The sequence below is a fragment of the Vigna angularis genome, chromosome 10 (assembly GCF_016808095.1).
Source record: "Vigna angularis cultivar LongXiaoDou No.4 chromosome 10, ASM1680809v1, whole genome shotgun sequence".
In the NCBI taxonomy this organism is placed as follows: domain Eukaryota; kingdom Viridiplantae; phylum Streptophyta; class Magnoliopsida; order Fabales; family Fabaceae; genus Vigna; species Vigna angularis.
The window spans coordinates 19,237,762-19,254,933 of NC_068979.1; the positions used below are offsets into that span (position 1 = coordinate 19,237,762).

General features: G+C 30.2%; 2 protein-coding genes across 7 annotated transcripts; one reads left to right on the forward strand and one right to left on the reverse strand.

Annotated features, from left to right (window-relative positions):
• Positions 1–44: 44 nt before the first annotated feature.
• LOC108336071 (uncharacterized protein At4g28440) lies at positions 45–4,466 on the forward strand. Of its 2 annotated transcripts, none has more exons than XM_017572383.2 (3): positions 45–201; positions 765–997; positions 3,960–4,466. In XM_017572383.2, the coding sequence occupies exons 2-3, from the start codon at positions 775–777 to the stop codon at positions 4,148–4,150; spliced, it is 414 nt and encodes a 137-aa protein (XP_017427872.1). In that variant the 5' UTR covers positions 45–201; positions 765–774; the 3' UTR covers positions 4,151–4,466. The 2 variants fall into 2 exon arrangements, with proteins under 2 accessions (XP_017427872.1, XP_017427873.1); XM_017572384.2 differs by having other exon boundaries at positions 113–237.
• Positions 4,467–6,124: 1,658 nt separating this feature from the next.
• LOC108336064 (carbonic anhydrase 2) lies at positions 6,125–16,860 on the reverse strand. Of its 5 annotated transcripts, XM_017572373.2 has the most exons (10): positions 16,691–16,860; positions 16,294–16,382; positions 11,716–11,777; positions 11,369–11,509; positions 10,305–10,353; positions 9,607–9,723; positions 9,436–9,489; positions 8,516–8,601; positions 7,400–7,505; positions 6,125–6,729 (listed from the first exon to the last, which is right to left on the reverse strand). In XM_017572373.2, the coding sequence occupies exons 2-10, from the start codon at positions 16,348–16,350 to the stop codon at positions 6,565–6,567; spliced, it is 837 nt and encodes a 278-aa protein (XP_017427862.1). In that variant the 5' UTR covers positions 16,351–16,382; positions 16,691–16,860; the 3' UTR covers positions 6,125–6,564. The 5 variants fall into 5 exon arrangements, with proteins under 5 accessions (XP_017427862.1, XP_052725458.1, XP_052725459.1 ...); XM_052869498.1 differs by lacking the exon at positions 16,691–16,860 and having other exon boundaries at positions 16,294–16,684; XM_052869499.1 differs by lacking the exon at positions 16,691–16,860 and having other exon boundaries at positions 11,716–11,787; positions 16,294–16,684.
• Between the last annotated feature and the right edge of the window lie 312 nt (positions 16,861–17,172).

Genomic DNA, 17,172 nt, shown 5'->3' on the forward strand with positions numbered 1-17,172 from the left:
ACAAAATATCAAGAAAAAAATAAAATATCAAGTAATAAAATAAAATATTTATTTGCTTAATTTTGTTTTTGGGCAAGGTTGATAAATGTCACCTTTGTTTGCATTTATCTCTTTAAAACCCGACCTCGACGCTTGTGTCTCAGTCTCAGTCTCACTTTAGCTTTCAGTTTCAGATCTCTCTTTCATCACACCAATTTCCAGGTCACATTCCAATCTTCTATCTTTTTGCTTTTCTCTGTAATTTTCGTTCCCCTTTTCTTCAATCTCTTACTTTCTTTTCCACTTTCATATCTCGAATTTTATGTAAAACAACTCCTCCTTTTAATTCTTGGTTTGTCGAAAGTCTGTATTTTTTTCCTGTAAATTTTGTTTGAATGCATGTTGGAATTTGAATGTTGGTATGGTTTGGATCTTATGCTCGTCGTTGTTGTCACTAATCTGATTTTATTATCAATGTTTGTCCCATGGATTTTGAAAATTTCAAAACATTCTTACCCTTTTAAACTGGGGTTAGGGTAGGATGATTTTACATGTTTCGATAAGTTTATTTGGTATCCACTTAACTAGGTTTTTCCCTTAGCTTGAAATATTGGATGAGAAATGTTGGATAAGCGAGAATTTCTTGTTCAAAACCTATGTACTAAGAAACTGTTAATTAAACCTTTTATAGTAGGCTATGTGTTAAGATCTTACAAGATTGGGCTAGCGTGCATTACTGCTGTTTTTATGTTATCTCATTTGATGTTTTTGTGGCTTTTGTATAGGATTTGAAACATGGCAGATTCAAAACCAGGATTGAGGAAGCCAGTGTTCACCAAGGTTGAACAGCTTCGCCCAGGAACAAGTGGGCACACTTTAACCGTGAAGGTGGTCAATGTTAAGATGGTGATGCAGAAAGGTCGCTCCGATGGTCCTCAATCCCGTCAAATGCGAATTGCTGAATGTTTGGTTGGTGATGAGACTGGAATGATCATATTTACTGCCAGAAATGATCAAGGTATATATATCACTGCTCTCACAAAGCTTCCCCTAGATACATGTATTCCTTACTGCATTGTGACATTGTTATTGTCATCGTATTATTTTGTATTACACTCTTGTTGGATTGATCTTTCATTGACTGGAGGAAGGGGTGTTCGCATGTGATTTTGCATGGAGTGATCACATGTCATGAGTCAAGTGTTTTTGATATATTTGTGGTTATCTTGAATCCTTGTTTAGATGTTTGTTACTTCTTGTATTTTGTCTGTGGTCATGTATCAGGTGCTTTATTTTGTCAAATTCATGGCCATTTGTAATTACTGTTTGGGGTAGACTTTGTGAACCCCATGTTAAGGGAAGATGCAGATGCAAGATCGCCTTCGTTGTCTGCATTGAAATTTGAAAAATACCTCAATCCGGCTCTTGATTTTATCCTTTGGCTGAGGCCTGAGAAGTGTAGAAGCAAAAGAGAAACTGATTCAAGTGGTAGCCAGTTTTTAAAGAATTCATACAGCACTACACAGACGTATAGACTATTGAGAGAGAGCAGGATAGAGAGAAAAGAAAGCTGCAGTTATGTAATGACTTCTCAGTTTTGAAGATTTCAATCCTATTAGTTTTCTTAAAACCTACCACTGCAGTATTTACACTGCTATTTATAGCAGTTAACTCCTAACTACCCAACTGGCCCAGACAAATGCCTAAATTGGGTTTGTTATCTTACTACCTCTCTCCCCCACCCAGAAAAAAGATCCACCTGGTCCTCAAGGTGAAGGAGATGATTTAAGGCCTGCTGCAGATTAGTTTCTGCCTCCCAGCTGTCTTCACACGGAGGGGGTTTGTGCCACTTGATCAAGTCTTCTAAATCATCACCTGGTACTACCTGCCTGCAATCCAACACATTTTCTGGTTGAACTGGAGCTCCACGTCATCAGCTAAGGCCAGGGCAAGAGGTTGAACAAACTGTGGTGCGCTGACTGCCTCCTTGAGGAGGGGCACACAAAAAACTGGGTGAATTCTGCGATCCTCCACTAAATCCAGCTTATGTGTCTCTTGACCTATTCTTTACATTACATGAAAAAGACCACAATAATGAGGACTGAGATTTTTTATCTGGTCTTCTGTCTTCCGTCTGGAGAGCATGTCTTAGAGGGTTGCAAATTAGAAAATCCCAAACTCACCACGTACTCCAGACATCTGCTATACTCATGAACTTGCATTCTCATTCTGCCCTAGGCCTTTAACAAATGCTGCCTTAAATCATTTAGCAGCCCATCATGTTGCCGAGTCAACTTGTTAACCTCTTTTTCCAACTTTGAAGGATTGGTTGTCTCCTTCAACCAGGGTAGAGCTTGTCTCCTTGACAGCTGCATCAGCTCCAAAATATCAGCAATCCCTACCATGTCAACTACAAAGAGTGGAACTCCTCTACTCTTCTCTGTGCTCTATTTTCTTTAATACACAGCGTGGACAAGGTGCTGTGGAACTTGTTTCTACCGTTCTACCTGCTGGACTAGGTGTTTCAGCCTCAGCATTGCAAAAGGAGACTTAGTGAAAACTCCTAAAAGGCACATATTTTGCAATCCTCCCAAGCTAATTTTGGGTTGCAAGATTGCCACCATTGGAACCAAGCAACCATCCTTCCAAAGAACCCCCAATCTTCTGCATCATTTCTTCCATCATAGTTTCCAACTTTCACCATGTCTCTCAGGATCTTGGTTCTTATTTTCAACATTTTTTCCATAGTTTCCAGTCTTCCCTACATTTTTTTTGCCCACCATTGAATTCCTTGACCAATCCGTATCAATTCGAGATATTCACAGCTCCAAGATCTGAGCTTTGGTACTAGTTGATACACTTGGCACCCATAATTAATAGAATTCACGTAACAGTACAGGGGAAAAAGAAAGCTGTTATTTTGTAATAGTGACTTCTGGGAATCCCAGAGTGTCAGTCCTTTCCTCCTCCACAATGAGTTTTTGTTAAACATTACTACTTCGGTATCTACCCTGCTATTGATAGAAATTAACTTCCTAACTACCTAATTGGCCCATGTAGTCTAACTAATTGACTTTGAGGATCAGTTGAGTTTTTTCTTATTCCTTATGCTTGTTGATGTGAAGTTTAGAATGAGTAGCAAGTTTGAAATGGAAATTTATACCCACTGATTACTTTCTTTTACAATAAGACTCAGGGATACTTAACATACAAAAATACCCGACTTTATATAAAATGTGTTTTTGGACCATTGATGTTACTAATAAATGAAGTTCAGTCGGCTCATGTTATTGTGGTGATAATATATTATAGAATACTTAATTCTGGCAACTGATAGGAAAAATAATTCCCAGTTAGGATAAAAAATTGCTCAATTTTTAGTCACAATTTAACAAAACAAATGTTTTGGAATTTAAAATGGAGCTATCAATGGGTTATTCATCGATGTAACTCAGTTGTTCCCCTAAAATCAATGAAGGCCAGCTCCTTGAAAGAACAGAAAAATGCAGAAAATTTAAGATAGCTTTAGGGCTGTGTAGGTACACAGACCCTCTAGCCCAAGTACATTCCTTTTCCTCTCAATTCCTGTCTACCATGCTATCACTTTTTCTCTACTTTTAATTATCATGGCAAAATTCGCATGCTCTCCCCACTTCTCCCTATCTCATGGAAATTATGTTATATTATGTTACCATTTCCTTGAGCCACCTTAGTGTGCTTTTGTGTTCTATACGCAGGCATTCTTATTTAGTCACTTGTCTAGTTGTATTTCATGTGAAAGTTCAAATGAATTCCATGTGGGAAGAATAATTTCAAAATGTTTTTAATGTAGAAATTTCAGATTAAATAGGCATGTAAAGAAATATTTCAATCATGATTTTAAATGTTTAATTTGCAAATAATATATATTGTCTCATGCCTTTGAATAAGTAGAGTTTTGTTTTGATGTTGAACATTTTGTTGTGGCTTCACATTTTCAGTGGATTTGGTGAAAGAGGGCTCTACTGTGATCCTTCGTAATGCGAAAATTGACATGTTCAAAGGATCAATGCGACTTGCTGTTGACAAGTGGGGCCGTGTTGAAGTCACAGATGCTGCTAGTTTCACTGTGAAGGAAGATAATAACTTGTCTCTTATTGAGTACGAACTGGTGAATGTTGTTGTGGAATAACTTGTTTTGGAAATTGTGGAACTTCTACTTAGAATAAAAACATATCAAGTTTTTCTATGGGACATCTCAGCATGGCCATCACATTCACCTCAGTTTTCGATTTGAGAAGCCAGTACAGTACCAACACTGCATCTTACTGTTGCAACTTCTTGTAGCTTCAACCATTGAACAAACGGTTACTGTTAGTGCAAAAAGAATATGAGAATTGGCTTCCAGATCATGCTTTTTGTTATCTTATCTGTTGACAATTTTGGATTATGTATCAGAATATTATACATGGCAGGTGAATGTTTATATTTTATGTAGCCTTCGTTTAGTCTCAATCTTTATCGTTCTAGCCTCTGAATTCTTGCTCCAAGAAGTATATCTGGGATCTTACTGCAATATCATCAATTAATTTTTAATTTCTTTTACTGTTATTTCAAAATGGCAGGAGATAATTCTTTGAAAAGAGAATCTTGGATGCAAACTTCCTGCTTGAAAATTTATTTTTAGGTGCATTTGAGTTTTTGTTTCAATCTTTATTTATTTCAATTTCATACCTTGGAAGGCAAGAAAACCAGAGGAAGGGAAAAGATAGCTAGAGATACAAGTTATCGAAAGACTTCTCCTTTAACATGCAAACGAAGGAGACAAGCTAAGACTTCTCTTTTTAATTTGGAGAGAAAATAACAATACAGTTTAATGGATAAAAGTATGTTTATTAATTGCATCTCTTGGTTTATTTGTGTCATTCTATATTCATAATTAAACAACCTCAAAATTCATCTTTCTTTCTTAAATCAAACAAAACATCAGTGTTCAAAATTTTGTTTAAAATTTAAATAAATACTAGAGTTTTACAGCATTTGGCACACATGGGCAAGTATTAAGGATGAAGTAATACTCTAATGGTTCAGCATTATCTGATGTATTTGTTATTTTTACACCACTCTGCTAATTTTTCAAGAAATGTGCAGTGTAGGTATATCAAATAATGCTAAAGAGTGCATAGCTTGAGGAATATATTGTCAATAAGATTATCATTCGTAGAAATGTTGACGCCATGGCTAATCTGCATTAGGAATTTTAGACTACCTAGTGATGAAACCTATCTAATATGATATACACATCATTGGCAGTTTCTTCCTACACTTTATCAAATTTCTCCTTCCATTCCATTATTTTGAATTTTATTTTCTGAAACACTAAATTTCGGAAACATTTTTTTTAAACACTCACCACTTTTACTCCTAAAAAATATTTTCAGAATTGATTTAGTGCATTCCGAAAAATAAAATTCGGAAGGATGAAGTGCATGAAGAGATTTGATAGGATGCATAAAGAAATTGCACATATCATTTTGGAACTTGTGGTTGTTGAAAGCCCTCTCCTTTTTTTGACTTCTTATTTTCTCTTCATTTCTTCATGGATTTTAGCTTTCAACATGTTATAAGTAGTTGATTTTTTTCGTGTAGTTACAAATTGGTGAGAGTGGAAAATCCACACATTTTAAGTCATTTTCTTTCTTTAGATATAATAATTCTTAAAATGACAATTGTTTTTTTAAACTTTTTTGAGTTCCACAATATAATTTTTAAAATTTTGTTCTTTGATGTTAGTACTTGAATTGTAATATGGATGGATGTTTGGTGAAGTTTAATCTAATGTATTCATTATATTAAAAAACCTATTTGCTGCATTATTAATATTTGAGTTTTAACTAGTTTTTCTGGTTTTTGTAAACACTTCAACATTTTAGTTATTATGTCTATTAATTTGAGATTCCTTCATTCATAGCATCCAATTGTATCCAACAATGAAAAAAAAATCATATTAGTAAGAATCAGATTTGATTGTTCTGAAGTAAAGAAAAATAAAATAAATAACAAAAAAAAAAGATTAATAGTTAAGATTTCAAAACATTTATAATTTATTACATTATGAATAACTTACATTACTTTCTAAGAAGTTCCTCCCATCCATGGAATCAGGTTCAGAAAGAAAATCAAAGTAGGAAGTCATAACTGATATATAAAGTCATTGATACATCAGCCAAAATGAAAATAAATAACAGTAATGTATTATTCATAACAGAGATGATGATAATGATACTTTGGTGGAAATCAAAACCAGTTTACTAGTTACTACTATTACTACCTCACAGACCATTATTCTTTCTGAATGTCTGAATCTTTTCTATGGAAACCCTCAGCAAAAGTGTACATATAGTGCAGCTTTGCAGTAAATTTTTTACTGAATTTTTCAGTGCTGTTCTTATGTTTAATCTTTAAAATACACTGATTTTGATGTTTTAAAATAAACTAAAAAAGAATTAATATATATTAATATCAGCGTATTTTTTATTTTCTACAAAGAACAGCACTGAAAAAAAACCAGCAAAGAATCTAGACTCACTGTTGAAAAGAGAAATCTTAAATAGATATAGAGGGCAAAAGCTTGTAGTTCAAATCCCAGAGTTCAAAAGTGCCATTAACGAAATCATAATGTGCTCCTTTCAAAGCTAGAGATTTGTTCTCCACACCAGCTCTAACAAAAGGATAACTTAACAGATTCCCCAGTGACACATTCACAGCTTCCTGCATTGGAAATTACAAGTAAAGACTATTAAAATTTTTAAAAGTGACCCTAAATTTATGAATAACTTAATGATAAATAGAGACAGTTAAAAAAATAAAATAAGATTTAAGTGGGAAAGAAAGGATATTTAACAAGAAAAGAAATAAGTAGAAAGACAAATTACTTTTTATACAAGTCATTTTCTTATTTTACTTTCAATTATATTTTAAAATAAAATATTAGTTTTGGTATATATATTTCATTGTCCCAAGTTGGACGTAACAAAAATTTTTTTCTAGTGTATACTTCATTGTCCGAGTAACATAACAAAGAAAATCATTACAAAAATGTACATAATACTTAAAGTAACAAACCTTTTTCAGCCTAAATAATCCCACTAATACACAAAACATAAAATAAAGGGTGACTTGACTACCAACATAAACATATTAAATAAATAAAAAAAGAAAAGACGAAAATATATATTTTATTTTAAATATATAAAATTAAAATTAATATAACCATAAAATTCTAACTCGTTAAAATAAGATAATGTATAAAAAACATAATATCTATATTTCTGCCAATTATAATAAAATAAAATATACCTATAGTTATGAATGCATAATTAATTATTTTATAAAGAAACATTTAAATTGACTTATTCTAATGTAAGGATAATTTACTTACCTTCTCACAGTTAGTGCACTGCTCCTCGAAGCTTAATGCACTTGTTTCTGTTTTAATCTTGGACCTTGCTGGTGTACATATTTGGACCCATTGCTCTATGAATTCACTGAAACATTACAGAGGAAAGAAACGATTTTTAAGGTTATGTTGTCATTTTTTTCTGATGTCACAAAAGATAATAGTTTTGTTCACCAAAATCACTGTGCAGTGGTATAATATATTCGTGAGAGGAATCTTGTATGCAAGGATCCAACAACTAGTTAGAGAGGATTTACACTTAAATTCATAAAAAATGGAATCATTCATGTAATATTTTTCTTCTCCTTTCTCATGAATATGCATTGTGATTTGACATGAAAAGTTAGGGGAGCAGTAAAATAAGAAATGCTTCTGCAAGCTATATATAATGTTGGATTATAATTTGTTCTTGGTATATACCCAGCAACATTTCAAAAAGGTTGTTTTTATCTCGATTTGTTAAGCCTTTTCCAATTGTCTCCAATAAGGTAGAATCAACAACAAGGAAAGAATGGTGTACATCACTTTATATTCACTGTTATAAATGGTGGGATATCAATCATGATTCTACTCAAGTACTAAGCATTTGGAGTAATGCTTTTTACACATTAAATTCTATTTAAAAGTATATGTATCAGAGAAAAAGATATGAGTTTAAGAAGAAAAAGAAGTGATAAAATAAGTGATTTGATGAAAAAAATATTAACCAAATTGTATTCATATAAAATTATTCTAAAAATATATATTTTACTATAACCTTATATTCTTTCAAGCATATATGTGAAAAAGCAATAGTAATCACATACTTGGAAGTTCTGAAAAATTACATAGCTTCACAGTTTAAATTAATTTCATGGTGTGTGTAGCTATTATTCATCCTTCTGGCAAAGTTGTTCAGGACAAAATTTATATACACTTTTTTATGTGCTCTTGGAAATTTTGATTAAAAATGAGCTAAACGAACTGTTGTGAAACAGCATATAAGGTTTATCCAATTATTATTCATTCCTTCTTTTAAGATCCATTAACAATGAGTTAAATCCCTTTTAAGGATGTTCCAAAGAAATCCTAGTAGTAGTCAAAATGTATGAAACTTGCCTTGCAGTGGTCCCATCATCTGGGATAGACATGAGCCCCTTTATACCACCACAGCAACTGTGTCCAATAACTACAATATTCTCCACCTGTATGTTACAATACCCATATTAGAATCTAAAAAAGACAACAAGAATTTGCAAAAAATCATATTCCCGTTTTAGTAAGAGACATATATATATGTTCATATATATATACACACACACGCTAACACCAACACAAACATGTGTTCCACTTTCCTCAAACTAGATATTAAAAACGATCAATTTGAAATGAGATGCTGGCATAACTCATACATAATTACGGAAGACAAAAACGTTTTATATTAATTAATAAAATAAAAAGAACATGTTGAATAAATTAAATAAATGAGTAAAGGAGTGAACATATTTATTATATTGGGAATAATGCATAGTGGGAAGGTGTGGTAGATAGGGACTAGATGTTGAGTTATGATTATGAATTTGACTACCACTATGTGAGTAGATAAATGCGTGGTAGTTAGTTCCACGTTTGATTTTTATCATTCTTGGCATTAGCAATATGTGCACCAATTCAAAGATTCCTTAAGCTGTTCATAAACCACTTTCGTAATTTGCTTCATCAAATAGAATAAATGATGCAAGTTGAGATCGATGCGTGTGGATCCCAACAAAATAATGAATAACATAACAAATTGCACCAACCACTAAACTTTTTTCCTGCCGATAAAAAAAAAACTATACTTTTTCCTTTCACTCGAGAGTTAGCTCAGTTTTTTTTCTTAAGTATATGATAAAAGTTTTCAATATATTTTAAACTATCAAATCAATATAATCAGTATATATATTTTTGAAAGAAAACAATATTAACAAATTCATCTTTATTAAAATATTTTCATATAAGATAAGCATAGGAGGAACACAATTATGAGAAATAATTACCTTTAAATGCTCGACTGCATATTCAATGGCTGCCCCAGCTCCTGAATACTTTGTCTATGTACAATGAGACAAAGCCAGTAAAAAAATTGTATTGATTTCAAACACCAAAAAGGGTAACACAAAAGGAAGATGAATTTGGACGACAAATTGCATGTTAGTCAAACGTTAAACCTTATCATACGGTGGAACCATGTTGGCAATGTTTCGGACCACAAAGGCTTCACCGGGTTGGAAATCCAGAATATGGGATGGACAAACTCTCGAGTCCGAGCAGGCAAATACCATAAACTGCATGTGTTCATATAATGTTATATAATTGTCATCAGCGGCAACATAAATATATTAAATGAGAAACTCGCTGCATAAAACAATGATTTAAAAAGTGGATTGCTGGTTGATTCAGTCGAAATACTAAATTAATAGATTGTTAGTTAAATTAGTTAGTCACTAGTTCGACCATATAAAATGGTGTAATACTGTAATATCCAAACTAAGTATAGATGTTATATTGTGTTCTAAGTTACTATAATTGACTTTGGTCAAATGATAAGCATATATATATATTATATATATATATATATATATATATATATAATTGAAGAAAAAATGTATAGCTAGTATATAGTGTATGTAGTTGGCTAATAATAGTTAACACATGCTTATGCTGTACAAAAGTAAGAATAGAATATTTCATTAATAAATCTGAAAACAACTATTCCGTTCAAATTTAATTTTGTTTGTCTGTTTTCATGTCGTTATGTTGAAAGTATCAAATTCAATTTCACCACAAATTAATGTAATCAAAAGGGCAAAAAGGAATGAAGAAAAAGAAGTAACTAGTGAATATGCGAAACAATAACATGACTAACCTTTGGGCTTTGGCCTTTGGCAAGGTCGGCATATAGATCAGGATTTCTCCTGAAAAAATATACGAAGAATCCACCCAAATATCAGAAATTTGTATTTCTCTTAATTACTGGTTAAATTAAAGTAAAAACAGAACATGCCTTAATTTCCGCAATGACAAAGGATTCAACTCAACACGAAAAGTAAAGTGCCCTTTTAGCACCAAAAAGAAAACATCATTCGACATTGGCCATCTCATGATTTCCATTTATGTATGGAAGGAAACAACATCTGCTTACGTTTCCACTTAATATTGTAAACATAAAGTTCTACTTTCTATCACTCTTTCCATTTTCTTTTGAGTAGTGTGACGGGAAAGGAATGAAAGAGGAACATTTTAAAAATATTTTTATAGTCATTAATTTCATTTTTTTTATTTTGTTCTTTGATATTATTTTGTATTAAAAATATAACAATTATTGCTTTCAAAAATTAACGATTAATTTCAGATTTTATTCAATGATAATTAATTATAAAAATTTAATTAGAATATATTGAGGGTGTAAAGTGCAATTTCCAGATGTGTAAAGTAAAAATTTACAATAATATTTGGATTTAATTATTGCTAAAGTAACTTCTCAAAAAAACAATTATCGATATATAGAACTACTTTTTATTTTAAAATATTTAGAGATAGAATATGATGCTTAGGAAAAGTGTTCAAACTCAAATATCCTAGTATAAGATTAAATGAGAGTTTCTACATGCAAAATAATCATGTCAGTATAAAAGTCTTATATGGTCAACTATTTCGAAATTACTGTGTTATATAAATGTTAAAATAATTATTATAAGAGCCAATAAAATTATTATGATAATTCATGATATGATGGTATATTATTCTAACTATTTTATCAAATACTAATTCTTAATATTCTTATGAAGATATTTATTTTGTTGTTGTTGCTAATTTTAAAGGGGAAAAATACAAATTTCTTTCACCATTATTCCATCACAATAATAGCAAATTCTTATCGAGAAGGTTCCTAATTGAATAATGAGATAATAAATGAAGAAAAAGACTTACAAAAATTTCTCATTCCTAAAGGTGATGAAGCCCGTTTTGATCCTCTCCTCCGGGACACAGCGCTTCGCACCGGCAGCCTCAAGCTCCGCCGTCAGCTGCGAGATCTTTAAGGTGGCGACGTCGCCGAGTTCAGCCTTTTCACTGTTAAAAAAATAACAGAAACCGTTTCACAGCGCGGAAATCAAAGCGCGTACGAGGTGGCGTGGGGCCCGCATAAGAAGAACGAAGAACCACACCACCTACCACCTCCTTCTGAAACGCTCTATGTATCTCTACGTGTGGTCGTGTTTGTCATAAAAGGACAGAGTCAAATGACGAAAAAGGACAGCAATGTTTGTCTGAATTACCTGAGAAGCTTGGTCAGTTTTGCGATTGCTTCGCCGAATGATTCTCCTGCCATCTCTTCCTTCTGTTTTGGTCTCAAACAACACAATATACATTCAGTTAAGTGCAAACCTCAAAATTTCAAAACCACGAAATGATCAATCTCTTCATAAAATTAATTAATAATTAATCGATCAACACACGAATTCTGTCAACAATGAATCAAAATAATTAATCATCTAACAAAATGATTAGCGAAAATTAAAATTAATCTATCAGCTTAAACGTGAATGGTAGAATATTACGTGATCTGAAACTGGTGGACGAAGAAAAGAAGATAATGAACACATATATGTGTATTACCTTCTGAGCTTTCTGAGTTTCTGTTGGACGTACAGGTAGTGGTTAGATTTGGAGGAAAATAAGGATGTTTTAGTTTGTGTGTTTCTGTTTGTGTCTGTGATATTATATGCAGATATGAGTATGACGGTTCAGTTTTCGTTGGGCGTGTAGACTGAGCCGAGGGGAATTAGGATTCACCTTTGGTGTGCCACTAAACACGGGTCTTAACTCATCACCAACATCACACATTTTATTTCATTTATTCATCGATAAATAACTCTCTCTTTATATAGTTAATTAGTTCCAATAAAACTTGGTTCAGGTAATTTCTCAATAAAAAATATAATTCAGCCCAAAAATCTCAATGAAAATGATAACTCAGGTTTAATCATTAACAAAAACTTGATGATACTTCGTCAAAATAAATAAATATAATAGAGGGAAAGCAATAAAAATAAGTAATTTTATAAGAAGAAAGAAAAATAGGAAAACAAAAGTTATTATTTTTACTTGTTTTATAAAATTAAAAATGTAACATAATTAATAATATCGGTTTTATTTTTTTTAAAAAATTTCATTATAAAAAGGCAAAAAAATCATTTATCTATTTTTCTCCACTGTCTTCAAGTTGACATGAGTTGCTTTGCTCTCATTTTTCTTTTAAAATTCTTCCAAAAGTGATAAAGTAATGGTAGGATAATACTAATTAATTATAAAAGAGTGTGAACTTTTTTATTTTTAGATAAAAAGTTAAAATAAAATATAAAGAATAATAACATCAAATAAATAAATGTAAAAAATTTGTGTGTCAGAAATATTATTTCTGAAAGTAATATAACTTAAAAAAGTAAGAAAAAAAAAACCCTTCTTATCCCAGTAGAACTAAAAATTCACGTTCTTGCCAATTTTTCTAACTTTTCTTTTTTATGAACATAGTCATTCAAAATTGATAACTGAAAATTAATAAATGTGCTATCAAGATGTGGAGTTTTGACCTGCAAATATTCTCCATATATTTCACTCATTATTTAGAGTAAAAATATTTAATTTCTTTGGTTTTCCTTTTATAAGTTCAATAGAGAAAGAAAAAAACATTTAAATATTTATTTTAGTATTATTTTCTGATTAAAATAAAATTTAACCTTTCAAAGTTACATTAAAAAAGATCATGAATCATAAACATTCCGATTTGAATGGAAAAAGGTACAGATATAACTGCATCTAAATTTCAGTATTTTATGTTTGGAAAGGTTGGCATGAAAGATTTAATTATTATTGGTATAATTAGATAAAGAAGGGAAAAGGAATGGAGTTTGGTGTGGATAGGGAATCACCCAAACTAGAAGTGTGGTAGAAAGTGAGAAGTAGTGATGACCAACTATGAGTCATGCATTTCATCAATTAGGACAAATATTACCAAGAATTAAATTATTACATAATATATTTATGTAACATTATTTGTTCAACTTCAACTATGGAATTATTTTATCATTTTTTTATTTTATATTTTTATTGTGATGAAAATTTAAAATTTTTAAGTTAAATTATTCAGGCATATTTTTTTTTTAATTTTTTATGTAAAGTGGTCAACCAGATTAATTAATCACTAACCATCTATTGACCCAATGGATTGATTAGGTGAATAATAAGATTTAAATAAGAGAAATGAAAAATGTGACCCAAAAATAATCCCTCTTGTATTTAAAAGTATTACTTTATCACCAAAGTTGACACAATTGACAGTAACATCAGAAAAGAGCGTGATGGATACTTTAAATGCAATTAATTAGCTATTACGATAGCCTATGCTTATACTATATTCAAATGAAATTTCAATTTCAATTTAACAAGAGGAAATTATTAGTATTCCACAATTATTATTCTTTATGGAAATTTTATTAAGAGGGAAATTAAAACATTCATTGACTCCATAATTCATTTTAGTTTTCAGTTCAAATTTGAAAAAGAAAAACTGAGACAAATAATTTGTTTACCCCTTTAAAATGATTATATTATATTATTTATTTATTTATTCATATATTTATTTTTTAGTTCAATCACAATTTATCAGTTAGTAATTATATTTAAGTATTAACTAGTGCAGAAGTATTTAATTATAGTATATTATTTTATTAGTAATTGAACTAAAGTTAATTTTAGAGATTATAAATTAAAATTATTGATATTTAAATTAATATTATAGTTCATATTAAAAGTAGGACTACAATTTTAGATAGAGCTGTCAAAATGGGTCACCCGGTCCGACCCGACCCGACCCACCACGGGTTAGTCACTTAGTAAGCCAACCCAACCCGGCTCATTTATTAGCGAACCAGAAAAATTCGAACCCGGCTCGACCCACCACGGGTTGGTGGGTATACGGGTTGGCTCACTGGCTCACTTAATTACAATTTTTTTTAAATAAAAAAAGATTACAAATTTTCTATAATACAAATCTAAACAAATTTCACTCCCAAATTTCACTCCCAAACATGGGTGTTCAATTAATTTTGAAAATAAGAAACTTAAATAACTTTTTCAAGCAAAAACAAAATAATAAATATTTTTTTATAATATTAAAATTAAATTTTAATAACCCGGCCCACCATGGGTTCAACCCACATGAGCCGGGTTTAAATGAGTCGGGTTGAAATCTGACCCGCATAAAAAAAAAAATACAATTTTTTTTAACCCAATCCGACTCAAACCCGTGGTAGGCCGGATTGACTCGCAGTGTTGTGATCCATTTTGACAGCTCTAATTTTAGAGCACCGAAAATAAAGAATAGTTTTAGTAAAATTAAAACTAAAACTAATATTAGAATTAAAATTGAAATATATCTAAACTAATTGAGTTAAATTAAAATCAACATTAATTACAATTAAGATTAGAGAATTTATTACAACATTTCTTAGAAAAAATGTACTGAAATTTAATATTAGCTAAAACAATATTATAATTAATACTATAAATTATTAATTATTTTTTTAGCTAAACAGATTTTAAATATAAAAGTACACATCATATACGTTCTTTCTATTGAAAGGTAAACATGTACCTATTAAGTTTAAAGATTAGGTTGAAGTATATGATAGACAAAGTGTTGTTATTTTATGTTGTGAAGCTATATTTTTTTTAATTTTTTTTACATGATTAAGGGTAACTATAAGTCACACATGAGATTGAATTATAATTAAAATTTACTTTTTAACCGTTTATCTTATTATTTTATTTGTTATTAGGTTATTATCAAATTATATATTAATATCTAATCTTACATTCAATCAATGAAAGTATATATGTCTTGACTTGAAGACTGTATTAGAAATTTTACATTAACTTAAAAATGAGGTTAACTTTTAGTATATAAATGAATTTAAATTTTACTTTATAAAACAATTTTATAAAACAAATTTAGATTTAAATTATATTTCTTAACAATTTTATAATTTAATGAAATAAAAAAATTATATGTCTGTTAGTGGTTTTTGTTTGTAACCTTTATTTGAAAGCAATGGGATGTAGGTAGTGGTATTTGACTATAGAAAAATTATGGGATTTATCTTTTTAGTTCCTTTGTATTATTATCAATACATGTAATGTCTAATACCGTAAATTCACTTAGGGCATAATTTAAGTTAGGTATTTAATGATTTTTTATAATCATATTTATTAGATTTCTTCAAGAAATTAATTTAGTTAAATTTTAAGTATTAGTAAAAATGAAGTTTTGAGTATTGTTACTAAATATACTACATTGAATTTGAATTGTCAAAATTCTTGAAAATAGTTAAAACTTCAAATTTTTATAAAAAGCACATTTGCTATTTTATATATGCTACAAAGAATTAAATTTAATAAATGATGAATTAAATTCTAAGTCTCTCGTAAATTTATATACTTTTAATTGAATTTTATTCAATTATTTAAAAATTTCCATATTTTTAATAATATATTATATCGTCATTTTATTTTCTTATTTTATATATTGAGAAATATAATTATTTTAGTTAATATAAAATAATATTAAAATAGCAAAAATTTCTTACTATTTTACCTCAAGATGTAGAGATGAGCAAATAATATAACAGTAATTATATCATTCAATTAATGAAAAGAAGTTAAATAATAATAATTTAATTAAAAAATAGTAAAGGTTTTAAATATTCAACCAACAATATCTTTTTAATAAAAAGTGAATTAAAAATATATAAAGAAAAGTAAAATTGAATTAAATGTTTAATAAATGAAAAAAATACCGAGTCAATCTTGGTCGTGCAACAGAGCATCATACACTTTTTGAATGCACCAGCCATGCTTCTGTTTGCACTGCACAATCCTCTTTTCCCTGTCATGCACACACAAACCAATCTTCTTAAAATACTTCCCAACTTGCAATTCATAATCACACAAAATTAATTTCTTTGTGGGCTCAAAAACAGTAAAATTTTAATAATCAGCATAAAGTTTATATAAAAGTTGAGTAGTCTTGTGTCTGAGTAACAGTTACACTATTTAACATGTTTGAAAATTCTGATACACATTCTCAAAGTATAAAAGGCATGACAGAACTTTGTTGGAAAATGCAAACTTTGAAGGCAAATCCACATGCAGTACATATTAAAGCAGAAAATTGGTGAAGTTGTATGTTCTGACCTTGTTCTGGTTATGTAGACTTTGACAAATTTATAGGAAAAAAGTAAAGGAAGTAGCAAAAGGGTAGTTAATTCTGTGAAGGAATGAGAGAAAGATAGTGGCTAAATGGTAAGAAAAAAGTGCAGAAGATGAAAAGGGAATGGGCACAGAAAAAGAAGGGAGAATGAGAATGAAAAATGAGTTTGAAGGGAATCACTTATTTACCAAAAGATGATAAAGAAAGCGAAAGGTAAGTTAATATTAGGACACTGCTTTCTTATCTCAATTCTCAAAGCTAATATGAGTGAAGAAGAATGTTAGCTACATCATCATGCATGTGTGAGAGGTCACCAATGTTGCATAAATTTCTTTTCTTTTTTATAGGAAATAGAATATTTTCTGAATATGATTTCACACCGTTGTTAATTTTGTCTTCTAATGCATTTGAATGAATGGATCATGTTTGTGTCGTCCCTTCAAAATTCACTTTATTTTATTCCTCT